We start from the raw sequence: 26,754 nt of genomic DNA on the forward strand, positions 1-26,754 counted from the left end.
AAGTATCCGGCTCTTTTTCAAGTGTGTCAGTGGAACCTTGTTCAGTGCGTTCTCTGGGAACGCAGTTGCTCGTACAGAAGTGTTTGCTGGATGTAATCTAAAGACTTTAAGAGTAACAGGCAGTCTCTCTCTTAGTTATCTGTGCTGCGAACTTAAAGAAGTTGATAGTGAAGAAGTTTCACAAATATGAAGAAGAGATTGACATCCACAATGAGTTCTTTCGACCATACGAACTGAGTAGTTTTGATGACACCTTTTGCTTGGCCATGACAAGTTCAGCACGGTACGTTGTGAGTGCTCTGATGCTGTAAGGATTTGGGAACTGTGGTCTCCCTGGTTTATGTGGATAGCTCTTCCTTTACTAGGAGTCTGGTCTGCAAGCCTGCAGGCAGGTGGTTGCTCAGCCTCTGAACACCTCCTGTGCGTGAGGCCTGCTGCCTCAGGAGGCAGTCCCTTCTGCTGTCAGACAACTGGAGGTAATTTCCTCCCCTTGGTAACTTGAAATCTGCCTCCCACTGGTCCTAGTTTGTCCTGTGGAATAAACTCAATTTTTTAAGTTGAACATAGAAATTGAGAGCTAATATAAAGTAGTGGAAAAATGCGTAGTCTTTGGTTCTAGAAAGGCTGGGATGTGAATCTTAGACGAGCCACTGCCTACCTGTGTGACCTTGAGAAAATTACCCAACTTATCTAAGTCACAGTGTCTTCATTTCATATAGATAGAGATGTGTGTGACACACACATGCACACACACACACACACACACACACACACACATATATATACACACATGTCGGGTGCCTAATGTAGTGCCTGGCCCAGGTAGGTGACTAATAAATGGTGGCTTCATTATGCTACTATTTTTATTAGGCACAGGACAAGCTACTTCCTCTTCTATATGACAGCACTCCAGATATTTGAGGAAGCAATATTAATTTTTTTCAGAGTAAATATTCTTCATTCTTTCTTTCATAACTCAAGTGATGTTGTTTCCAGAGTCTTTCCATCCTGGTCTGTCACCTTTGAACATACAGTCATGCATTGCTTAATGATGAGGACACATTCTGAGAAATGCATCGTTAGGTGATTTTGCTATTGTGCAACGTGGTAAAGTGCACTTACACAAACCTAGATGGTGTAGCCTACTACACACGTAGGCTGTATGGTACTAATCTTATGGGACCACTGTTGTATATGAGGTCTGTCGTTGACCAAAAAATCGTTATGTGGTACATGACTGTACTTAATTTTTCTGTGTCTCTTTTAGAGTTTGGTGGGGCCTTTTAGAGAAATTATAGGAAAAGAATAAGAAAATTAGGCAAAGCAAATCACTTCTTGATTATTATGTTTTATACTAAAGTTTACATTTTTGTCTTTTACATTTCCTTCAAATGTGATATATGTATGCCTAAGCTCAACGTGGTACGTGTGGAAACATATTCTGTGGTTTTGTTTCCTAAAAATCACTCTACATTTTACTTCAGTTTCAGATATAAAGTTTGGAATATTTACTTGTCTGATGTCCAATTGAACTTGTTAAAGTTTAGCAGTTTTAACTGTAAGGTCATTGTCATTTCCAGAATTTTTCAATTCAGTGAAGAATGAATGATGTTACGTATATGTGTATGTACGATAAACAGTTGATTTTCTTTATTTGCGGAGTTTTGTTCTATAAAGTTCGTGCAAACACTGAATTGGAGAACTCTGAACCGTTGCTCTAGGGGAAATACAGGGTGAGGTTCCTGTGAGCCTCTGGTCGCAACATTTTTGTCAGCCAGTCAATACGTAATCTTGTTTTGTGCATTTGTGTTAAGATACCTTATTTAATATATATTGTGAATTCATTAACATTGAACTCACAGCCAGAGGCGCTGTAACTCATGCCTGAGTGAAGCTTCTCTGGCACACGTATTTTCTCTATAATATAGAACTTTCTTGTGCTTAGAAACACTAGACAGCCTCAGCGCTATGCTTGGGGGCCATTTTAGACAGTGAGATCACCAACAAAAAGCACCAAAATGTGAAAAATGTGGCACTAAATAGACTGTGAAAAGGACAGTTGTTTACAGTATGGGAGTTAAAACAAGAATGCAGAGTGTCACCTTGTTCTGCTTCCGCTGGGAACACGGAACATTGGGTTGCTCTAATTTTTCACTGTTTTGCACATGGTTGTGTCTGCAAGTCTTCTTGAAACCTCTGAGTGTTGGTTTTGGGCTTACAAATAAATTTTAGTGAGTAAGCAAATTCTCAAATATGGAGTCTACAAACAATGAGGATTGACTGTGAATGTTCAAAAAGAAAGAAAGAAAAATTAAACTACTTACATTTTTTTTTTTTTTGAGGAAGATTAGCCCTGAGCTAAAATCTGCCACCAATCCTCCTCTTTTTGCTAAGGAAGACTGGCCCTGAGCTAACATCCGTGCCCATCTTCCTCTACTTTATATGTGGGATGCCTACCACACCATGGCTTGCCAAGCCGTGCCATGTCCACACCCGGGATCCGAACTGGCGAACCCCAGGCCATCAAAGGAGAACCTGCACAGTTAACTGCTGCGCCACTGGGCTGGCCCCTACTTACATTTTAAAAACAACATTTTCCAACTGTTAAATAGGCATTTTGAGTCAGATTCAATGTTACTTTCTTTTCCTTCAAAAAATGTAATATTGAATCATGCTTGGAACAGTATCCTTGCCAGAGCCATAAGTCTGATTGGCATAAATCATGCAACTGTGACACTTTGGGCATCTATTAAGGAGTTTGGTCTGGCTTCAGCAGCAGTAGTAAGGGAGGCCTTGCATAGTGGGGAAGCAGCTTCACTTACCTTAGGAAGTGGGAAATTAAAAGTTTCTATTTCAGGTGTTCCAACAGTGCTTTAATGAATTAACCCCAGCCTAATGAAGTAGACATTGATATTTCAGTTCGTACTGCTGTGTTTTTGATCATTATGTCAGCCTCCTTAGGTGGTATATTGTAATAAAAACATTGTCCGTAAAACTGAATGGCTTAGTGTTTTACCATTGGTTTTTATGAGTTTAATTTTACCTGAAAACTAATTGTGATATATAACCAGGGGGTATACATCCTAGCGGGAATTCAAATATCAGCTCTGTTCCAGTAAACAAAATCTTGAGTTCAAAACTGTTGGGCCTCATAACCAAAAAGAAAACTCACAGTGAAGACTGATAACATTGAAGTTACCTAGTGCCATTGGTTCATGGAGTTTTATGGCCCAGATCACCTAAGGTCCCCTGAACATTTGGCTTATTTTGTGTAGCTCTGAGGGCTGAGAAGAAATAGTGTGAGAATGTGACTTGAGTGGAAGCCAGTATCATCTTGATGGACAGTGATTCATAGAGAATTCTTTTTCCCCTTTCTTCAGCGACTTTATGCCTAAGACCGTTGGCATTGATCCAAGTCCATTTACTGTGCGTAAACCAGATGAAACCGGAAAATCAGTATTGGGGTAAGGATTTGCATATAGAATGAAATTTTAAAGATTCATGTAAAATAATATAGCACATGCAATATAATTTCTCCCCCAAAACTAATAGCTTCAAGTCACATAGTTTGGAGCACAGTCCATTTGTTGCATATACAGGTAATTTGTTTATAGCACTGGGGTCACTAAAGTGTTCAACACTGAAGGCAGAATTTATGGGAATTTCAGCAGCACAGTGCATTTTATTATTTTAAATTAGGACTATCACAGCTGGCATAAAGACAGGTAGCAGATATTACGTGTTATGTCCGAGAAATAGCTCAGCATCCTCTGTCTCCCGCAATATAAAATACTTAGGTAAGAATTTATATTCATTATATTTATTTTATATCAGCATCCTGAGAAAACATTAAAGCAAATATGTTCAGATAGAGAAATTAATGTATTTTCTGTGTATTACTGTAACATTGCTTTGGGGAAGACAATTTTGTTATATCCAATGATATGAAGAAGAAGATAAACCATGTTCATGTCTTCATGCTTAGAGACTGTAGTGAAATGTGTTGTGTTCCAGCATAACCATCTCTGATACTGCCACTGGCCTGAATAGTCCTGGTGATGGTTTCTTCTAGACCTTGGCCAGACTGTAGATACTAAGTCCTAATTGTATTTGGGAGTGTGTATGGGGTCCTAATTAGATTCCAGCTACATGTGGTTTATAGAGTGGGATATATATTACTATTTTCCAGATACACCATTTCTGTGGCTTAAATATGTGGCCTTAAATAGCTGCATGTTAAGCCCTGGACCAGATACAAGGAATTTAAAAGAAAGGATGTCCTCAGGAGTTTAGAACTCAAGGCGTTCTTGGGACGAATATGAAAATGACCAGCTACACTATTGTACAGCACAGAAATGCTATTGACTGTAATTTTTAGTTGCAGAAAGCCAGAAACTAATTTATTTTCTATAATATCTAGCCCATGGCCAGATAGTGTATTGCATTTTCCTTTCCTAGAACATTTCAGAATATTTCGGTATTTTAAGTCCCATGTACAGAATTTTTTTTAAAGAGTGAAATATTAAATATTTTTCCTAGAAGCCAAAAGTGTTACCATAAAATATTTTCTAAATTAAAAATAGCATTTATACTACTCTCAAATTTGGAACTAAAAGTAAATGCTTTTATAAGTGTGAGTTTTTTCCTGGGTTTTTTCCCATCTAGTCCCTACTATTAGAAGGAATGTCCAGCACATATAATTACTTACTAATAACACAATAAATTTTAAAATTTAGTTTGTGTTCATCAGTTGCTCATAACTTTGGTACAAATAATCAGCTGATACTGTGATTGATAAAAATCACATGAGGGAAGGAAATATATGTGGATTTGGCTATTGACCTTTTCTTGAAGCTTTTACAAGTTATAGGTAATTTTATTAATATCTCAAACATACCGTCTTCCATTATTGTGCCACAAATTTCAAAAATATTGATTTCAGTTACCAAAGGAAGGCACAGGAACCAAATGGTGAGAACACATTTCTGCACTGGTTTACACGCACATACTGGTTTATTTTCTGAATTTATAGCAGGGCTTAAATTCACATAAAGTCAGTACATGTACATGGTAAAATATTAAGGTTTTCCCTTTCGCACGACTTGAGCCCAGAAACTAGTTTCTCACAATCATTTTCTTACGCTTCACTAGGACTAAGGCTTTAGGACCGAGTGGTGCACGGTGAGTGTTCAGAGTTCAGTTTAAAGATGCTTCGCATCCCTATTCATCTTTTTAAAGAAACAAAAGCAATAGAGACGAAGCTGTGCTGCAGCGGAAAACGGCCGCCAGCGCCCCGCCGCCCCCCAGCGAGGAGGCTGCGTCCAGCAGCTCTGAGGATGACTCCGGGACCGACCGGGAGGAGGAGGGCTCCGTGTCCCAGCGCTCCACTCCAGTGAAGATGGCCGACTCGGGCGACAGCGCCAAAGTGACCGAGGTGTGGAGGCGGGGAGCGCGTGTGGTCCAGCATGAGGCTCTGGAGAAGGCTCTCTAAAATTCTACTTTCAGTTAAAAGGCTGAAAGCCAGAAAAGGTCACGTCGTCGCCCTCACATCATTCTCATGCCTGGTGTTTGAGGCATTGCAGAGGTGTATATTAAAATTTAGTGTAGGTGTTATTGAAATGATTTCATTTTGAAATGAAGTTGATATTTTTGCTCCCATATATAATAGTGAATTTCTTACCACTTCAGAATTTTTAGGAGAATTCTGTCCCTCTTCACAGCCCATCCACTTGAGGTCCGTTTATTGCCTTGCTCAGCCCATTGTTGGAAGGCAGAGTTTGACCTGGGCTGCACGATCTTTGCATGGCCCCAGTGAGAAATTTGTCTGTTCAATTTGACATTACCAATATATTGGGAAAATAAGAGGGAAAAGAACCAAATCTAGCTTTGGGGAAATTTGATTTTTGGAAATAGCCAAGAATCGTTAGAGGTAGATATGGCAGATAAAATGTGAAAATATAAGAACTGAATCCATTATTCCAGGAGTTGGCAAACTACAACCGATTGGCCAAATTCAGCTCACAGCCTGTGTCTGTAGATAAAGTGTTATTGGAACCCAGCCGTGCCTGTTCGTTTACATAGTGTCTGTGGCTGCTTTTGCACTGTGACAGCAGAGTTGAGGAGTTGCAACAAAGACAGTGTGACCCAAAGAACCTAAAATATTGGCTGTGTGGCCCTTTGCAGAAAAAGTTTGCCTAGTCGAGCATTATACAAAAGTGACTAGTAATTATTTATTTTTTTATCCTAAAACAAATAATTTTTAGTGGAAATGAAATCAGATTTATAAAAAACCACTAACTGGGAAGTTTGAGGAATAGATTGAAGAAATATTGTAATTGCTTTTGTGGAAAAATTCACAGGTTCATTTTCTTCATCTTTGAAAATAATTAATATGCTAGACGTCTAAAAGTTCTTCCTGATTCCTTCTCTTTTAACCCCAGAATGTGGTCCAGCCCATGAAAGAGGTATATGGAATTAACCTCTCGGATGGCCTCTTGGAAGAAGATCTCTCCATTTATACAAGGTAAACTACTTCCATAGAGACTAAGAAAAAAATGCAAATGTATTATTACAATAACTCAGATCCAGTATAACTTTTAAAAAATGAGAATAGTCGACAATACAGAAAGAAATAGATTCCACTTTGAACACAGTAGTTGCATTGAGGAGGTCAGATTTGAAACATTGATTTATATTTGGAGTTAAAGGGCTTCCCGCGTGAGACTCTCAGTGCCCCTCGAAGATAAAAATTTATGATGCTCACATGTGTTTTCACTGCCCATATATAAGCTACACCCTAAAGGACAAATACATTCCTGCATTAACAAATCCTCAAGATCAGGTACTTTTTTGCAAAATAAACCTGGGCTGTTGATGATTGAGGACGTTGCATTCGCTTTGGCTCGGGGGTGCTGGTGGGAGTGGTGGCTGAGGAGGAAAAAGGAAGCAGTGATGGAAGGGTGCCAATGCAGGATGTTACAGACCTTCCTTAGGCAGATCCAGCTGAAAGGAGAGGGTCCACCACAAGGCATTCCCTGAATTTATACATATAATTTTGTTTGTGTGTGTGTTTTTCTCAGAAGTTATCCGATTCTCAAAAGAATCCTTCATCTAGAAATGCTTAAGAAGCTGATGAGACCGCTATAAACACCCCCTCAGCCTAATACATGCATTGAGAAGGCTTAGTTATTGCATGTGAACACTGTCCCACTTCATTCATGTAACTTTGGCTCATGTAAACTATAATATAAATAAGCGATGATCTTCTGTTATTTCTTTAAGGAGGGTATTTCATTTGCAGAATCCATCGAACTGGATATTGTCAGCTTTTTGCTTCAAACTAGTGAGATCTGCTGTAAAATACATAAAATATAAAAATGCACAGCCTTTCTTGACTGCAGAAGCACTCGTGTTAGTGCTGAATAACATGACTTTGTTGCAGAGAGTTTGAGTGTACACGTCAAGGACTGAAATTTTGGTTCACATTAATTAAGCAAAAGGAAAGCGTCTCTTGCTTCGGACATGACTTTCACCTGGAGCCTTTCAGCTCAGACTGCCTCTGAGGCCCCTTCCAGGTCTCCCTTCTTGGGGAGTGAGACTCAGCTTTGTTCAGCCCCAACACCCCCGGAAACAGTCTAAGAAGGGTGCAAGGGCCTGTAGGGAGGGGATTACTGCAGGTGCTGAAGGAACCTGTGTCCCGGAATAAGATTCCGTGTTTGATATGCTGAGAACAATAGCTCCTCCTTTGATTTGTGTGACACTTTACAGTGTTTTATTTGTTCTTTAGACAATTCTGTAGTAGATTGAAAAGATATTTTTAGCCCTCTTTATAGGCTAAGAACAGAAAGAGCCATTCAGTGACTTCTCCAGGAGACCTGTCCTGTGTTTCTTGGTATCTTGAGATTTTAGACCGTAAAGTCCTCTTTATTCTTCTGAAAGGATCAGCTGCCCCTGCTTATGATGCAGACGTGGGGGGATGAGGAGAAACAGGGGGCCTGGCCGTCTCTTCCCCTCTCTGTGAAGAGCCCCATCCTGTGAGCAGACTGCCCCTAATGGCAGTAGGGGCATCGCCCCTTTCCATCTGGCGCGGGCATTATTGTAGGCAGAGGAAGCCTCCCTCCATCAGTGTTGGGGGTTAGCTGTGCCCGGGGGCGGCTGAGAATGTTCAGGGACTGACTGCACCCCGTCTTGTCCCAGCCAGGCCCTGGGGCTCTTAGTGCCTCCTCTGATCCAGAGGGCAGAGCTTCAAGGGCAGGGCAAGAGCTCATATAGTTCTGCCCTAAATCGGCAGGTACCCTGTCCCACTGCAGTTCTGCACCCAGGCGGCTGGAACCCACCAAAGTTTGTGCATGTAAACACAGAAGCCAGCCTGCCTTGCCTGTCACCACTCCCACATGGGCTACCACACCATAGTGTGGGGAGAGAAGAAATGCAGCCAGAACTGGCTTCTGCAGCCTGTCTTCCAGCTTCCTGTTCTCTGCCTGTTTTTCCTACGTTGGTCCTCAACCACCTTCAAACTCCTGAGGATTTCTTGGTTTTGTAGCTTTTTTTTTTTTTTTTTTTGGTGAGGAAGATCAATCTTGAGCTAACATCTGTTGTCAGTATCCCTCTATTTTGTATGTGGGACGCCATCACAGCATGGCTTTATGAGCAGTGTGTAGGTCCATGCCCAGGATCCAAACCCATGAACCCCAGGCCGCTGAAGCAGAGCACGAACTTAACCACTATGTCACCAGGCTGGCCCCAGTTTTGTAGTTTTGTTCTCATTTCTGAGCCCTATTCCCTGTACCTTCCTTTGCCTTATCTTTTCTGATCTCTTTGATTTGCTATCATGACCAGACCCAGAAGTTTTCTACTTCTTCAAAACCTCAGACCCCTGCCAAATCTTTTGTTGTTGTTGTTGTTAATTCTGACAGTGATTGTGCACATGATTTGGGAAGTTTAAAGTTCTGTACACATGTTAGATATTATATGACATTCTTCCCAGAAAAATACTCACTTGCTGAAAATAAAACTTGGAGAAAAGTAGGCTATTTAAAAGTTTTTCAGTAGCACTGTAATGATTTAATAATTGGTGGTTTCTGCAGCACTTTTCTTGACCTTTAAAAAAGCTAATAAAAATAAATTATGAAAGTATCCATAATCATTAAAAGAAAATAAATAGGAGAAAAGTGGAAAGGGAATTAGCCTTTTAATCCTGCCCTGTCACCTCCCAGGGGCATTAGGACAAAACTACAGGCTGTGTCTCTAAGGGGAAAATGGATGATATAGCCCAGGCCACACTTCAGACAGGTGTGCGCTTGAGAAATAGCTGGTGGCCCTCGGCCCATCGCTGGGTCTCATCTTCTGCTGCAGAGCTGGCCTGGGGCGATTCCCTTTGGCTCTTAGCTTCAAACCTGGATTAGTGTTGTTGCAGTCTTCTCTAAGGAGGGGTGGGGTGGCAGTGGCGCTCAGCAGGTGGTCTCCTCAGTCCCCTCCATCTCAGTTGGAGGAACTCTTAGGAGTGACTGGAGTAGACTTGGGAATTCTGTGGTCCTAAGGAAGCTGAACCCTTGTCCTGGGTTCTCAGCAGCATCCCTGTTTCAGGAGATGGATCCCCAGCCTGATGCTGCCCTTTCCTTGTCATTTATCTCACTGCAAACACCTCCCCTCATGTCCCCCCATGCTTCCTGCTGCAGTCACCGTCAGATGTGTGAGGCCCTGAAAGAGCATCCTCCTGGCTTCAGGAACGTTTTGGTTCAAGTTCTGTATCATGTTTAAGTAAAAAGAAATACAATGAAGTGCACATTTCGTTTCATTCTTATATCTATGGTTATGGCTTACATTTTAAGCAGAATCCCTCCTCCTTTAGTTCTAACAAACCCACTCTAAAATCAGGCAGCCATTTGTAAGTAGTCTTGTGTTATGTAGGGTACTCTTGTGTGCCTTTATGAAATAAACATACCACTGTCGTTGGAAAGCTCATAACATTTCACGCAATCTACTGAATTTATTGCAAGTAGTTTCTTCTTTAGCTTACGTTTTATCCATTGTAATTTGTAGATTTGTTCAGCTGGGTCAGAGTCAACATAGACAAGACAAGAGCAGCCAGCAGCTCTATTCCAGGTGCCCAGATGGAGTTATAAAATTGTAAGTACTGGATTCTAAGTACTATATTAGACTATAGGTTATGCTATTCATGGTGCTGTTTTTGGAAGACTTTGTAATAAAAATATTCAGTCTTGTCACCATATTAGTATAAGCACTAAAACATCTCATCCTGGTACCTTATCCAGGAAAACTGGGTAGCTGTGGGATGGAGAAGAGATTGGTAGCCTTGACTATACTGGAAATGCACCCTTTGGAGGTGAGATTGGAGCTGGTGGAGGTGACACTCCATAGAATCTGCTCTCCACTGGGTAGAGTAGGGATGAGAAAACAGCTCTGACCCTGGAGACAGGCTCCTCATGTTCAGTACTTGAGAGCAGGGATGGGTTTGTCTCTTCTACTATAGATCCCCACCAGTTCTAAAACTTGCTCTAAGTTAAACAGGGGTTTGGGAAATTCTTAAACAGAACTAGGTTCATATCCTGAACCACAGCTCCACCACTTCTTTGTTTTTTTTACCTTGAGCAAGTAACTTAAGTCTTGCGTGGCTCAGTTTTCTCATCTGCAAAATGGGATAATAGCACCCACTTCGTAGGAGAGTGGTAGGCTGAAATGAAATAATGCGTACAAAGTGCTTAGATCAGTGTCTGGAAAAAGTTCTCAATAAGTTGTGATCATCTCCATCATCATCATCTTCATATTCATCATTATTTTCTGCTTGTTAGGACCAAATAAAGCAAAGGCTGTGACCGGAAGAGGCTCCCTGATGTCATATGCTCAGTTGAGTTTCTTCTAGAAAATGGGTCACTTTGGAGATTAAATCAGGCAGTATATGCAAGGCATCTAGATCAGTGCCTGTCATACAGCTGACATTTAGTAAATGTCCTCTTCCCTTTTCTTGAACAACTTTATCAGCTTGTCCAATAGATTATCTGAAAGGTATTGATTGCCTAACTTCTGTGTATACTGCATCTGCATGTTCTTGATTGATAGCTAAGAGGCCGTTATCGTAATCCAGGCAAAGACTGGTGCTTTAGAGAGTAGTGGCTGGGAAGAGTTTAGAAGTGGGATGGATTTGGGGAATATTTAGGAGGTGAAATGGACAGGACTTGGTGACTGGAGGGAGAGGAAGAGGGCCTTATCAAGGATGAACCTTAGGGTTTTTGGTTTGTGTAACAGATTTGATTAATTCATTCATTTATACATTTAGCAGATAGGTATTGAGTACGCTTGTGCTAGGACCATTCAAAGCTGCCATTTACTGAGGCAAAGAGCGCTACAGGAGGATCCAGGGTGCCTCTAAAGTAGCATCAAGTGGCCATGTTTATGAGGCAGTTGTGTCAACTGATCTGAAACTCAGAAGAGAGCCTGCTGGGGATGTCAATGCAAATGGTGATAATTAATGCCACAGGCTGAGGATGAGACCACCTAGGAAAAGAGACTAGAGTGAGAAAAGGTTCACAGCTGAGTCTTAAGGGGATCCAGGTCTAACGGCTGAGACAGAGAGAGAGAAACCTGCCGGGGAGGCAGAGATGGCTGATCAGAGAAGGGGAAGGAAAAACGAGACAGTGTTTTATCATAGCCTCCAAAAGGGCCATTCATCCCTTCTTTCTCTCCTCTGCCACTATTTTTTTCTTTTTTTCCTCTTTTTTTTTAAACATATGAACTCCTATTAATTTCAAGACAGTTTTTATTTCTTATGTCTAATTAGCGTATGGAAGTATAGGCTCCCAAATGAAGTGAAATAGATGTGGCCAAAGAAGGAAAGTATTTAAATGTGTTAGCAAAAAAAAGAGACTCTCTTAACCAAGCTGTCTTATACAAATTGATTATTCCATTAAAATAGTATGGCACAACTTAGGAGGAGAAGATGATGAAAGGAAGGTAGCATACAAAATGAAAGAAAAACATTTTCCTCTGTTTTGTTCAGTAGTGTTTCTACTTTAATCCATAATTGGTCTTGCAATTAGTGCTTTTGAATTCTTTTCTTAAAATATTTAGTATTTGCTTTTCTGAGTCCTTGCACATATGAAAACCATGTGAATCTAGAATTTTTTTAACCTTTTTCACTTAATTAGTAAAGAATCTAACATGAGTGTGTTTTTGCACAGCATCTTCAGCAGGATAACAAAGAGCCTGGTAAGCTCTGCATTATGTTGTCATGGCAACTGCCCGAGAGTAGTGTTGATGTTTGTGTGTGTGTGTATGTGTGTGCGTGCACATGGGTGCACACTTGAAATTGAAACTCTGTAACTAGGTTCTTAAAATGTCAACTATTCATTTTTAGATTTCTAAAGCTATGCCAAAACCAAGGGAAATTAGGTTTATATGAGATTATTGAAATTCTCATTTTGTTATGTTTTAGGTTCTTGTATATTTTAAAATGGTAATAAGTTTATTTTAAGTTTACATACATATGTACCTACTCATCTCTGGATTATTCATAATCTTCGCAATTTTTCACGGAATCATGCGGCATACCAATATTCCTCTTCTAAATATGAAGTAAATACAACACCAAATGTAAACAATATTGACAAGAAGTACCTGGCAAGGAGCCAGTGGAGCGGGGACTCCTGAAGCAGAAGTTCAGAAGCCTGCATGGGGGAGCTGGACACTGTCCACACTGCAGGGTCTTGCAGAACATTTCTTAGAAGTGGATGTTAAACTCAAACTGGTCAGTGTCTACACTGCCAGCCCAAACACTCAAAGCTATATCTCACTTGAATGTGACCCCCTCCCTTTGACCAGGCCTGCTCCCTGAGTGTCTGGGGGTGATTAGGGAGAAATGACATGAGCCAACATTACTGATCACTTGGTGTGTGGTGGGCACTGTTCTACATCCCATAACCTGTATTAACTCAATTCTCACCATAACCTATGAAGTAGATCTCACTATCATCTTCATTTTACAGATATGAAACACAAACTTATACAGTTTGTCCAAGGTCAAACAGCTAGCGAGTAGAGGGACCAGGATTCAAATCCAGACAGGCTGGCTCTCTATCACTGAGCTATGAATGCCTAGTGTCGCCAGCTGCTTTTATGACCACAGGGGTAGCAATACTGGGTTAATAGGGCAGACAGCCTCACTTTGGTGCTCTGACATGATGTGGATTGGTAGGCACCTCTATCTACAGACGTAATGTTTCTTCTCTGTTGATCTTGAATTTTTTTTAATATTTAAGTAGAATACACCTTTATTCTTTTCCCAGTACCCAGCATATTTTCCCTGGTGTAGACCTGCATCCTGGGCAAGCACGCTTTGCTTGGTTCATCTGATGGTGGAGAGCTTGTTTGGCCATCATCGGGACAGTGCTGCTGCTAGTCAGGGTGATTGCTGTCCTACAAGATTGTGAGTTCCTAGAGGACAGCTCATCTTTGTGTCCTCAGTAAGAATAGCACCTTGACTTGAGTGCTCAGGAAGTATTTGTTAAAATGTACTGGATCTCAACCTCCTATCCCTCCCATTGCCACCAGAGTCTGTCTGAGGCCCCCTGATACCCTGGAAGCCCGCCTCACCCAGAATCTCCCTGGTTCTCAGATACCTTCCCAGGGGCTGCCTTCTCCCCATCCTTGAACACTTTTTAGTTCTTGCCCTGTTCTGCTTCCTGCTCATAAGCCCTCCGCCCTCTCCTGTTTCTTTCTTCCCCTACTGCATTCTGAAAGAAGGAAAGAGTAAGCACACCAGGTTTTTAGCTTCTTTTTTCTTTATCCTGCTTCCACCTGCACCTGGGACCCGATGCAGAGTGAGAAGGACCCCAGTGAAAGGAGTTGCTGTGCCCGGGGCAGGCGGGGTGTTGTGTGGCCCGGCGGTGACTCACTGTGCTCAGGCAAGACCAACCTGTTCTCATTTTACACTCCTACCAGTTCTCTGGGAGTTTTTAACTAAGCAACAAATGCCAATCAGTGTAGGTTAAAAAGAACATGAACACATATATTATTAATGCCTGCTATTCCATGGCTCACCTATTCCAGGAATATATTTCACTCGTTTAAAAACTGCCTCTAAGAAATGGTTCAAAATATAATATATAGAGTTTGGATAAATACAGTCTAATTTAGGATGCCTCCACCACAGGAAAAGCTGAAATGTAATATAAGGTAAATAGGTGTGTTTACTGTTTTAAGACCATAAGGTTGAATTTATTCCCTAAGTATATCTCATCATAAGAAGCATTTACTTCCTTGGAGTGAAGGCCTCTGGGTGTGGGCTTCTGCTAGGGAAAGCGTTTCACAAATCAGAGAGTGCTCTTACACAATCAGAATTAGTACACCTTTCACACTGATGGGATGAACATGACACAATGGCTGTGATTAACTCAACTTTGTTTACTTTTCATGGTATCATTTTCAATCCTGTATTCCCTATGTACAACTCCCTCTCTGGGGGTCTCCCCATTGATTTCATCCAGTCGTCTGTGATCCTGCTCTGGTCTCTGTGCTGCAGGCTAAATCAGTATTTCTACCGTAATGGGTAACTCTTGTTATCTTTTCCAAACACCTGGGAGTATGGTCTTTAAAAGCTTAAGGTTAGAGCAGCAGTTAAGAGGCAGTGATCAATGATGCATTAGCCAATTCCCTCCACAGGTGGCGGTGGGAGACGATAGGTGACAACTCCTCAGCCCACCAGCCAGCCTGTGACCCCTTCCCTCACCCCCGAAATCACCACGACAGTCTTCCTTGCTCTGTCATTCTGGCCTTCCCTTTTCTCTTTGACCCTGTCTGGCCATTCCTGTGTATCTTTTCCATTTTTAATGATCTCTTTCTGCCCCCTCACCCCACCTTCTATTTCTTCTACTTCTGTTTTCCTCTCTTTCCCTTTTTCCCCCTCACCATCCTCTCTCCATCCCCTCCAGGGTATTTTTAGCTTTTTTTTTCTTTTTTTTTTTTTTAAATAAAGCAATCTCTCTAAACATAAGTTTTCTTCATGTATTCTGGAACAGTGCTTTTCAGACTGTAATTCTGGACTCATTAGTTGGCCATGAAATTAATTTAGGAGGCCTCTACCCAATGAAATGAAATAAAACTGAACTGAATCCAGTAGAAATTTCCATGCATGGCACATAGTATGGTTAAGTTTTGTTTCATGGAATTTTGTTTCTGTGCATAAATATAGCATGTGTGTACCAGATTGGCATGCAGTGTGCTTTCTTACCATGGGTAACAGCTATGGATTGGATTTATATTAATGTACCTTTTCTGGAACCGCATGGATTAAAAAACTTAGCTCTGTCCCTGGCATCTAGGCACTTAGTAAATGTTTGTTGATTGAATGAAAGTGTGTGTGAGTGACTCCACTGGCAATAATTAGAAAAACAGAAGAGAGATCTGTGAGGAAAGGGGTCAGGAGGAGATGAGAGAGGTTTCTGTGGTATGTTCATAGTGGGTAAAATAAATGCAGGCCTTGGAAAATACTGTCTCCTTACTTACAGTGAATTGAGAGCCGGAATGAGCATGCAAGGGAAGGAAGTAGCAGAAGCTACAGCTGGAGGTCAAAATGAAAAATCCGTTAGCTGTATAGATATAAAGTGAATACCTCTTTGTTTGAATATTATCTGCAGTAATATCTGCATGCTGTGTTAAGTGAGATAAATTTAATGAAAAGGTAAATCTGTTGAAACTTTCAGGGAGGGCCATCCTGAAAGGTTTCTAACATATAAGGAATAATAAATTTAAATATACTTGTAGGTACTTGTGTTATTTTTATTTTTGTTTATTTTAAGGAAGATTAGCCCTGAGCTAACATCTGCCAATCCTCCTCTTTTTGCTGAGGAAGACTGGCTCTGAGCTAACATCCATGCCCATCTTCCTCTACTTTATATGTGGGACGCCTGCCACAGCATGGCTTGATAAGCAGTGCCATGTCCGCACCTGGGATCCGAGCCGGCAAACCCCAGGCTGCCAAAGCGGAATGTGCGCGCTTAACCGCTGTGCCACCGGGCCAGCCCCGGTACTTGTGTTATTAATTTAAGATATCTAAAATGACTTTGACACTTTAATTTAGCGTATTGCCTGTTTTCTTTTGGTGACTACAAAGGATACCATTTTGGGGAGCTTTCGCCATTCACATGAGGTCTTAAGTACCCCCGTAACGTAGGTTTTCTGGGTGTTGGGTTTTTTTCAGGAACATAGCTATTCTGTAAGGTAAGGTATCAAATGCCTTACTGGTAGGGCATTAAAGGCATTCAATGACAGATATTTACTAAATGCTCACTATGTGCAGGTTAGGTACTCGCAATACATAGTGGAATGAGATACAGTCCTGCCTCTGAGGGTTTACACTGCCTAGTGGGTCAGTGACTCCAGGCAGTAGGAGGGTGCTGTGAGGGTGTTAGCACGGGAGGCTGTGGGAGTACAGAGAAGAATCCAAATCAGACAGAGATTCGTGGGCAGGCTTAACCCTTGGGCTAAATTCTAAGGGAAAGGTGGGGCTTCCTGGTTGAAGAAGGCAAAGAGGGCATAGGGCAGGGGCTCAAAATCACTTACCACTTTGGAGATCCATACATAATTCTGTGTGTCCAATGCAAGGGAATAGTCCACGAGAGACACAGACAGATAGGAACAAGATCAGGAGAAGATGCTAAGGGAGAGAGAGTGACCCTTATCCTAAAAGCCTATTTTAATCAGAAGAATGATAGGCTTATATTTGCATTTTAGAAAGGTCACTCTGGAAATAGCATGGCGAATGGATTGGAGGCAGGGAGATAAACAACATATCTGTTGGAAACATCAGGACAAAAGAGTCACTGGAGTCTGCTATTGGAAGTTAAAATAAAGAAGGGGGATTATTTTGCAAAAGTAGAATCTGTAGGGCTTGGTGAAACTTGGCAGTGAGTCGGGTGTGAGGAACACGTGAGAGGCTAGGCGTTGTCCAGCTTGGTTGACTAAATCTGGTGGTGGGTCACCAGGATTGGAAACACACAACGAACGCAAGTGTGGGGGCTAAAGTGGTTCATTTGTGACAATAATAGGACATCCAAGATGATTTGTCCAGGGCTCAAGAGGTTTTAGATGAGAGAGATGCAATAATTTTAGCTTTTCTGCTCTTGATTTAAAAAGCAAGTAAGTTAAATTTCTTTCTCTAAAGGAGTTGATGTTAAATAGTTTATTATATATATTTTTAAAATTTTCTGGAAATCCATAGTCAGATTATAGGGGGAAAATCCTTCAATTGCTGATAGAGATGAAGAATTTATTATGGATTTACATGTATTTTTAGCCCAAAAAACACTGTCTTATTTTTTATATGAGCAATCAGGTTAGTCCTGGGGGAACAGACTTGGATATCTGATATGGCCATGTGACGGGTATTACTCATTGGTTTGCTTAGCACTGTATACAAAAATCACATTTTGTAAGTGTTTAACCTTTTGTTATTTTGTTGGTTTACCAAATTATCATCAACCTTGTGTAAGGAGGTGAGTGGGATGGTTTTGGGCAGCTGGAGCAATTACTGAGCCCGTGCTATGTCACCGTGGCTTCCTGACAACCATTCCCTTTTGCACAGTGAAGATGGGTGCCCAGGTATCATGTATTCATTGCCCTTGTCTTCTCTGACTATATATGAGAAATTTTTTCAGTTCAGATAAGTTTTTGGCTGAAATACAAGAAAAAAACCATTTCAATTTTATATTTAAATATAGCTATACCATCCTATGTGTGACTCAGAACCCCTCGAGGCTTTTGCACATAATTTAAAAAATCAAGTACAAATCTCATTAAGTTCTAATTGTGTTTAGAATTCACCAACAGGCATCAGTAGTCTTTTAATGTTATATAATTAATTTTCCATATTTAACATTTTATTTCATTACTCATTTTCCTTATGGTCTTATGAAGAAATTTGAAGACCACTACTTTGGAAATCAGTTGCATTATGTTTTTATAATTAAAGGTCTGCTCATATTTTATAAGCATCCTTCTGCCATCCCTCCCAATTTTATGGGAACAGAAAGTCCTTGGTAAATAGAACCCAGTATGTGGCATTTTTAATCTAGAACGAATCTAAAGACTATGAATTATCTCTACAGGGTACTTGGTGCACAGTAAGCATTAAATACATTATGAATGAATAATGTTTGATGTTCAGTAGTTTTATCTCTTTTGAAAATATCATGCAATAATTAAGTGTGAGGAAGAAATGGCAGGGTTAGCAAATTGAAGCAAATGGCAAGACAAATGTTAATATTTGTAAGTTTTTATTTCACTATAGTTGATTTTCAGTCTTAGGTGTAGCACCTCAGAGTTCTTGGCAGGTGTCTCATGATTTTCTCAATTGACAAACTATTGCTGTCCTTATTAGTTAGCATATGCATTACGTTAGTAGGACAGGCTAAAATAGGACCATGATTGCCTTATTTTATTTTACTTTTGTTCAGCTGTATTGAGATATAATTGACATATAACATCGTGTAAGTTTAAGGTGTATGAGACAATGATTTGGTATATGTATCCATTACAAAATGATTACCACAATAAGGTTAGTTAATGCAACTGTCACCTTACATAGTTACAATTTGGTGTGTGTGTGGTAAGAACTTTAAAAATCTACTCTCTTAGTAACTTTCAAATATACAGTACAGTGTGGTTAAGTATAGTCACCAAGCTTTACTTAAATCCCCCAAATTTATTTGTCTTGTAACTGGAAGTTTGTACCTTTTGACTACTTTCACTCATTTCCCCTACGCCCCCCACCCCCGCCTCCTCTGGCAGCTGCCAGTCTGTTCTCTGTTTCTATGCATTTGGGGTTTTTTTAGATTCCTCATATAATTGAGATCATATAGTATTTGTCTTTCTCTGTCTGACTTATGTCACTTAGCATAATGCCCTCAGGGTTCATCCATGTTGTCACAAATGGCAGAATTTCCTTCTTTTTTCTGGGCAAATAATATTCCATTACATACACACACACACACACACACACCCCTCACATTTTCTTTATCCATTTATCCATCGACAGACACTTAAATTGTTTCCATGTTGAGTATCGTAAATAATGCTGCAGTGAACATTGGAGTGCATATATCTCTTCAAGATAGTGATTTCCTTTCCTTCAATCTCCCGAGGAGAAATTACGGGGTCATATGGTAGGGCTATTTTTAGTTTTTTGAGGAGCCTCCATACTGTTTTCCATAGTGGCTGTGCCAATTTACATTCCCACCAGCAGTGCACAGGGTTCCCGTCTCTCCACATCCTCACCAGCACTTGTCTCTTGTCCTTTTGATAATAGCCATCCTAACAGGTGTGAGGTGCTGTCTCATTGTGGTTTTGATTTGCATTCCCCTGATGATTAGTGATGTTGAGCACCTTTTCATGTTCCTGTTGGCCATTTGTTTGTCCTCTTTGGAAAAATGTCTATTTAGGTCCTTTGCCCTTTTTTTAATTGTATTTGTTTTTTTGCTATTGAATTGTGTGAGTTCTTTATATATTTTGGATGTTAACCCCTTACCAGATGTGTGGTTTGCAAATATTTTCTCCTGTTGCATAGGTTGCCTTTCACTTTGTTGACCACTTCTTTTTGTTGTATATAAGTTTTTTAATTTGATATAATGTCACTTGTTTATTTTTGCTTTTGTTACTTGTGCTTGTGGTGTCATATCCATAAATTCATTGCCAAGACCAATGTCAAGGAGCTTTTTTCCTATGTTTTCTTCTAGGGGTTTTATGGTTTCAGGTCTTACAGTTAAGTCTTTAATCCATTTCTAGTTAATTTTTGGGTATAGTGTAAGATAGGGGTCCAGTTTCATTCTTTCACATGTGAATATCCAGCTTTCCCGGCACCATTTATTGAAGAGACTGTCTTTTCTCCTTTGGGTATTCTTGGCTCCCTTGTCAAATATTAATTGACCGTATATGTGTGAGTTTGTTTCTTGGTTCTCAATTCTGTTCCATTTGTCTATGTGTCTTTTTTTATGCCAGTACCATACTTTTTTGATTACTATAGCTTTGTAATATAGTTTGAAATCAGGAATGGAATGCCTCCAGCTTTGTTCTTCTTTCTCGGGATTGCTTTGGCTATTTGGAATCTTTTGCGGTTCCATATAAATTTTAGGATTATTTGTTCTATTTTTGTAAAAAATGCCATTGGAATCTTGATAGGAATTATATTGAATCTATAGATTACTTTGGGTAATATGGACTTTTTAACAGTATTAATTCTTCCTGTCCATGAACCTGGGATATTTTTCCATTTATTTGTGTCTTTAATTTCTTTCATCAAGGTCTTATAGTTTTTGTTATACAGATCTTTCACCTCCTTAGTTAAGTTTATTCCTGTGTATTTTATTGTTTTTGATGCTATTGTAAATGGGATTGTTTTCTTCGTTTCTTTTTCAGATAATTTCAGATAATTTGTTGTTAGTGTATAGAGATGTAATTGATTTTCTGTATGTTGACTTTATATCCTGCAAATTTACTGTTAATTTATTAGTTCTAACAGTTTTTTGGTGGAGTCTTTAGGATTTTCTCCATGTAAGATCATATCATCTGCAAATAGATAATTTTACTTCTTCCTTTCCTATTTGAATGCCTTTTATTTCTTTTTCTTGCCTGATTGCTCTGGCTAGAACTTCCAGTACTATACTGAGTAGAAGTGGTGAGGGTGGGCACCCTTGTCTTGTGCCTGATCTTAGAGGAGAAGCTTTTACCTTTTCACCATTGAGTATGATGTTAGCTGTGGGCTTGTCATAAATGGTCTTTATTATGTTGAGGTACATTCCTTCTATACACAATTTATTGAGAGTTTTTATCATGAATGGATGTTGAATTTTGTCAAATGCTCTTTTGCATCTGTTGAGATGATCGTGTGATTTTTATCTTTCTTTCTATTAACATGATGTATCACATTTATTGATTTGCATATGTTGAACCATCTATACATCCCAGGGATGAATCCCATTGATCATGGTGTATGATCGTTTTAATGTGTTGTTGAATTGGTTTGTTAGTATTTTGTTGAGAACTTTTACATCTATATTCATTGGGGATATTGGCCTGTAGTTTTCTTTTCCTGTAGCGTCCTTATCTGGCAAGGCATCAGGGTAATGCTGGCCTCATAAAGTGAGTTTGAGATTATTCCCTGCTCTTCAGTTTTTTGGAAGAGTTTGAGGAGTATTGGCATTAATTGTTTAAATATTTGGTAGCATTCACCAGTGAAAACATCTGGTCCCACGCTTTTGTTTGTTGGGAGGTTTCTTTGTTACTGATTCAATCTCCTTACTCATTATTAATCTGTTCAGATTTTCTCTTTCTTCATGATTCAGTCTTAGTAGGTTGTATGTTTCTGGGAATTTATCCGGTTCTTATAAGTTGTCCGTTTTTTTGGTGTGTAGTTGCTCACAGTAGTCTCTTAAGATCCTTTATATTTCTGTGATATTAGTTGTAACATTTCCTCTTTCACTTATAATTTTATTGATTTGGGTCCTTTCTCTTTTTTTCTTGGTGAGTCTAGCTAAAGGTTTATCTATTTTGTTTATTTTTTTAAAGAACCAACCCTTGGTTGTGTCAGTCTTTTCTAATATTTTTCTATTCTCTATTTTATTATTTCTGCTTTAATCATCATTATTTCCTTTCTTCTGCCAACTGTGGGCTTAGTTTGTTCTTTTTCTAGTTCCTTGAGGTGTAACGTTAGATTGTTTATTTGAGATCTGTCATTTTTCTTGATGAATGTGTTTATCTCTATAAATTTCCATCTTAAAACTGCTTTTGCTGCATCCCATAAGTTTTGGTATGTTTTGGTATTCTTGTTTATCTCAAGATATTTTTTAATTTCCCTTTTGTTTGTTTGTTTGTTTATTTTCTGAGGAAGATTTGCCCTGAGCTAACACCTGTTGCCAATCTTCCTCTTTTTTCCTTTTTATGTGAGCTGCTGCCACAGACAAGTGGTGTAGGTCCACGCCCAGGAACCAAACTTGGGCTGCCAAAGCAGAGCGCACTGAACCTAACCACTAGGCAACCTGGGTTGGCCCTCCCTTTTGATTTCTTCTTTGATCCATTGGTTGTTCAGGAGTGTATTGTTTAATTTAATTGTATTCATGAATTTTCCAGCTTTCCTCCAGTTATTGATTTCTAGTTTTAGTTTATTGTAGTGAGAAAAGATACTTGATATCATTTCTGTCTTCTTGAATTTGTTTGTTTTATGGTCTTGAATTTAAGATTTGTTTTATGGTCTAACATATGGTCTATGCTAGAAAATGTTCCATGTGCACTTGAGAATGTGTATTCTGCTACTATTGGATGGAATGTTCTGTATATGTCTGTTAGATCCATTTGATCTATAGTGTTGTTCACATCTGCTGTTTCCTTATTGGTGGTCTGTCTGGATGATTTATCCATTGTTAAGAGTGGGGTATTAAAATCCCCAACTATTATTGTATTACTGTGTATTTCTCCCTTTATTTCTGTTAGTATTTGCTTTATATATTTAACAGGTCCAATGTTGAGCACATAAATATTTACAATTGTTATATCTTCTTGATGGATTGACTTTTGTCATTATATAATGACTTTCTTGGTACGTTTTGAGAATTTTTAACTTAAAGTTTATTTTGTCTGATATAATTATAGCTTACCCCTGCTTTCTTTTGGTTACCAATTGCTTGAAATACCTTTTTCGTCCCTTCACTCTCTGTTTATGTGTGTCCTTAAAACTAAAGTGAGTTTCTTGTAGGCGGCATATTGTTGGATCTTGATTTTTTTATCCATTCAGCCACTTTATGTCTTTTGATTGGAGAATTTAATCTGTTTATGTTTAAAGTAATTATTGATAGGTAATGACTTAATGTTGGCATTTTGTTCATTGTATTCTGTTTTGTAGATCCTTTGTTCCTTGCTTCCTCTCTTGCTGTTTTCCTTTGTGATTTGATGACTTTTTATAGTACTGTGCTTTGATTTATTTATTATAATATTTTTATCTACTATAGGGTTTTCTTTTGTAGTTACCATGAGGCTTACGTAAAATATCTTATATTTATAACATCCTGTTTTAAGCTGATAATAACTTCAATAGCACAAGGAAACTTTATGCTTTTGCATTGCTCCCTCTTACATTTTAGGTTACTGATGTACAGTTTACATCTTTTTTATATTATGTATCCAGTAACAAATTATTGTAGTTATGGTTGTTCTTATTATTTTTTTAAGTTTTCAACTAGAGTTGCAAGTGAATTATGCACCACCATTACAGTATTAGAGATTCTGACTTTGATTATATATTTACCATTACCAGTGAGTTTTACACATTCATATGTTTTTGTGATGTTAATTAGCATCCTTTTCTTTCCATTGCCCACTGACTCCCCTGGCCAGGCAGGGCCGCCAGCTTGGCTCTGCAGATGGGCAGAGCTGCTGGCTAGGATCTCTGCTGGGGCACAGCCGCGAGAAGGAGTATGATCTGACAAGATCTGTGTGCTTGTGACCGTAAGCCCTGCCCCCCTTCTCTGTTTCTATCTTATTCTCAGTGGCCAAGCCCCACAAATTTCCTCGATGATCCCTATGGGAAGACGTAAGTAGACCTCCTTGGAAATGCCCCGCAACACTAGGGGAGCTGGAATTCCATCCTGGATTCTTTTTCCCCACTGTAGAAACCATAGCCCCAGGGAGTCAGAGTGTAGCCACTCCTTTCACCCTTCTATTGACATCCTTCTCAGTCTCTGTGTTCCAGGGGGTTGCTTCATCCTCACCACTGGGTTCTGGGATTTTTACAATGGTTTCTTGGCTATGGATATTTGCTAGTTGGTCTTCTTGTGAGGGGGACTGAAGTTGGGAACAACCTGTGTCGCCATCTTGATCCATGGTTTTCTGATTTTCAGTTCCCTGCTGCTATGAAATTTCTGAAGCTCTTTAAAAGAATTCTTCAAAAGAATTTTCCCCCATATGTAACTAGCTCTTGGAATCGCCTGATCAACATTCCTAGAATAGAATCATGATTTCCTTATATCCATTTGCCTGTTGTTTCCAAATGCACGAGGCTCCAAACATTTCTCTTGGTTTTTATATTTAACTTATTCTTAGAATATTATAATTTAAAAAAATTATGGCAGTTTGAGCTCAGTTGTGAAGAATGAAAATTTTTATGTTTTTCAAAGTCTCCCCTCTCAAACACTTTCCATTAGCTTGCAAAAACACTCTTTGTAAGATGGTTTACATCCATTAGTAAAAGGTCATAGTTTCTATTCTGTATGTATGATGTCACAAAACACTAATTAAGCCCCAAAATATCTGAATAAAATATATCCTGTCCTTATCCAGAAGTGAAAAAGGATTGAGACTATCTTGACTTTCTTAACCATTTTGTTTTACTATTTATATTGTGTTAGAAGTCCATTACTCAATGTCAAAATAAAGTCAATTAGTGCTTTTTAAGCATTGGACATCAAAGTAATACTTCTTTGAAAATAAAACTCTTTTAGGCTTATTTTATAAGATGAATAGCTAAATTGGTAGTTCCTTTATCATGTGGTTAGAAAACAGGAAAGTAAACTGACTAGAGTTAGTGTGTTCAGGTACATTTATTTTTAATAATAGAATAGAGCCAGGAAAAACATTCTGATAATCTCAAAAGCATCAATAAATGTTTAGCAGATAGAAAAAGAGCAAAATGTAATTTTAGGTATCTTTTTAAGAACTCTAAATAAAATTATATTTAAGCTTCTCAGACAAATAACTTCATCCTACATACTCTTCTACTCGTTATTATTCTATTAGTCCAAAGATTTTGTTTTTACATGTTCTGAACAGTTTTAGCACAGTAGATATTAATTTTCTCATGCTGAAACAGAGTCAGTGATTGGCTTATTTATAGATCATGTAGATGATATAATTCAACTTAATTTGTTTACTAGTTTAAGTTTATTATTTCATTTTAGTCTTTAATTTTTGTTTCTACATCTGGAATCTTGGATGTTTCCCAACAGTCTCGTAATGAGAAAACCAGTTGGTGTTATCGGAATTCCTCATATACTTCTTTCTTCCCAAAGCCTGTCTATAATGGCTTCTAGAGATAACAAAGATACGATCAGATTTGTGTGAAGAGGTACAAGATGCCATTCTCAGAATGTCCCATTAGCGTGTGTACATGTGTGTGTGTATTTAACACATTAGGACCCTGAAATGTGAGAACTGGAAGGTGTTTAGAGATCAGTGGATTCAGTCCTCTGATTTTCTAAGAAAACAAGGCCCGGAGAGGGTCAGCAGCTTATTGAGACTTACAGAACTTTTAAGTGGTAAAACTGGGACTCAAGTTCATTTCTTTGGGACTCAGACCCTAAAGTCTGATAACAGGATGTCCTGAGCCAGGCAGCTGGAGCTTCCCCAAACCATACTCCTGTTTGGCGCAGCTAAATGTAGAGGAGCTCCCACAGAAGGCGTGGATAGTAACAGAGTGGCAGCCAGCAGCTTGTCACCAAAGGAAGAAAAGGAAAAGATAAAAAGCATAAAGCAGCAATTCTCAAAATGTGGTCTGCAAACCCCGGGGGGTTCCAGGAGCCTTTCAGTGGGTCCGTGGGATCAAGGTGGTGGCACCAAACTGTACCAGTGATCATTTTCTTCAGTGCTACGCACTCACAGCAAAAAAAGAGACAGAGAGAGTGAGAAGAAAGAAAAAAAATGCCAGTATGCTTGTCAGCCCTTGATGAGGCAGGAAAAATTATTAAGTATCAACCCTTGAATGTCGTATCAACTCTTTTTAGTATTCTTTGTGAGAAAACGGGAAATACACATAAAAACACATAAAACACTTCTGTTGCATATCAGAATACAGTGGCTGTCTCCAGGAAGAGCACTTTGTGAGAGTGTCTTAAGTTGTGAGCTGAGCTTGCCACTTCTTTCTCAGAACACCAATTGAAATAATGACTTTCAGATGAACTACGGTTCTTCAGACTTGGGTATTTGGCAGACAGTTTCTCAGAAATGGACAAAGTGGCGCCAGCCCCGTGGCCCGATGGTTAAGTTCACGCGCTTCACTTCGGCGGCCCGGGGTTTCGCTGGTTTGGATCCCGGGCACGGACATGGCACCACTCATCAGGCCACACTGAGGTGGCGTCCCACATGCCACAACTGGAAGGACCCACAACTAGAATATACAACTATGTACTGGAGGGCTTTGCGGAGAAAAAGAAGGAAAAAAAAAAGAAGATTGGCAACAGATGTTAGCTCAGGTGCCAATCTTTAAAAAAAAAAAAAAGAACAAAGTAAGCCTGTCACTTCAAGGAACCAGTTGAGAGTATTTGTTGCCAATGATAAAGTTAGATCAAGCCAAAGTCAAAATTTTAGCAAACTTGTATCCACCATCATATAAACAATACTTAAGATTTTTCTGATGTGATGGGTAGCGATATTAACAAATGTGGTTTTTCTGATATTGTATAACGAAATGTGTGATCACGTGGAACATCTTCATAACTCAGATGCTCCCTCATCTGTAAAATGAGGGCTTGGAACAGAGCCCTGGTTCCGAGATCCTCTGGTTCACTGGTTCCTTCACTCATTCGCTCGCTCCTTCATTCAATAGTATTTATAGAGTGCTTCTCTGCTATGGAAGTCAGAGGGAAGGATCCAGATATGCACTAGGATGTGGCCTGTTGAACCACAACAGATGTTTTTCCTCCTGCACTACACGCACACTGAAAGCCCAAAGGCAAGTAAGATCAAACTCCTTTTTCACTCATA

General features: G+C 39.4%; 1 protein-coding gene across 2 annotated transcripts in view; it reads left to right on the top strand.

The window, feature by feature from the left end:
* Window positions 1-26,754, top strand: part of FIG4 (FIG4 phosphoinositide 5-phosphatase) — a 116,299-nt gene that overhangs the window by 67,452 nt on the left and 22,093 nt on the right. The window contains exons 18-23 of one of the 2 annotated variants that reach the window (XM_070225406.1): window positions 136-283; window positions 3,381-3,464; window positions 5,239-5,434; window positions 6,441-6,523; window positions 10,042-10,128; window positions 12,198-12,225. In XM_070225406.1, the coding sequence (XP_070081507.1) occupies window positions 136-283; window positions 3,381-3,464; window positions 5,239-5,434; window positions 6,441-6,523; window positions 10,042-10,128; window positions 12,198-12,225 (626 nt within the window). The remainder of the gene's footprint in view (window positions 1-135; window positions 284-3,380; window positions 3,465-5,238; window positions 5,435-6,440; window positions 6,524-10,041; window positions 10,129-12,197; window positions 12,226-26,754) is intronic. The other variant, XM_001504014.7, reaches the window with a different exon arrangement.

Source organism: Equus caballus, chromosome 10, assembly GCF_041296265.1.
Source record: "Equus caballus isolate H_3958 breed thoroughbred chromosome 10, TB-T2T, whole genome shotgun sequence".
Classification (NCBI taxonomy): Eukaryota; Metazoa; Chordata; class Mammalia; order Perissodactyla; family Equidae; genus Equus; species Equus caballus.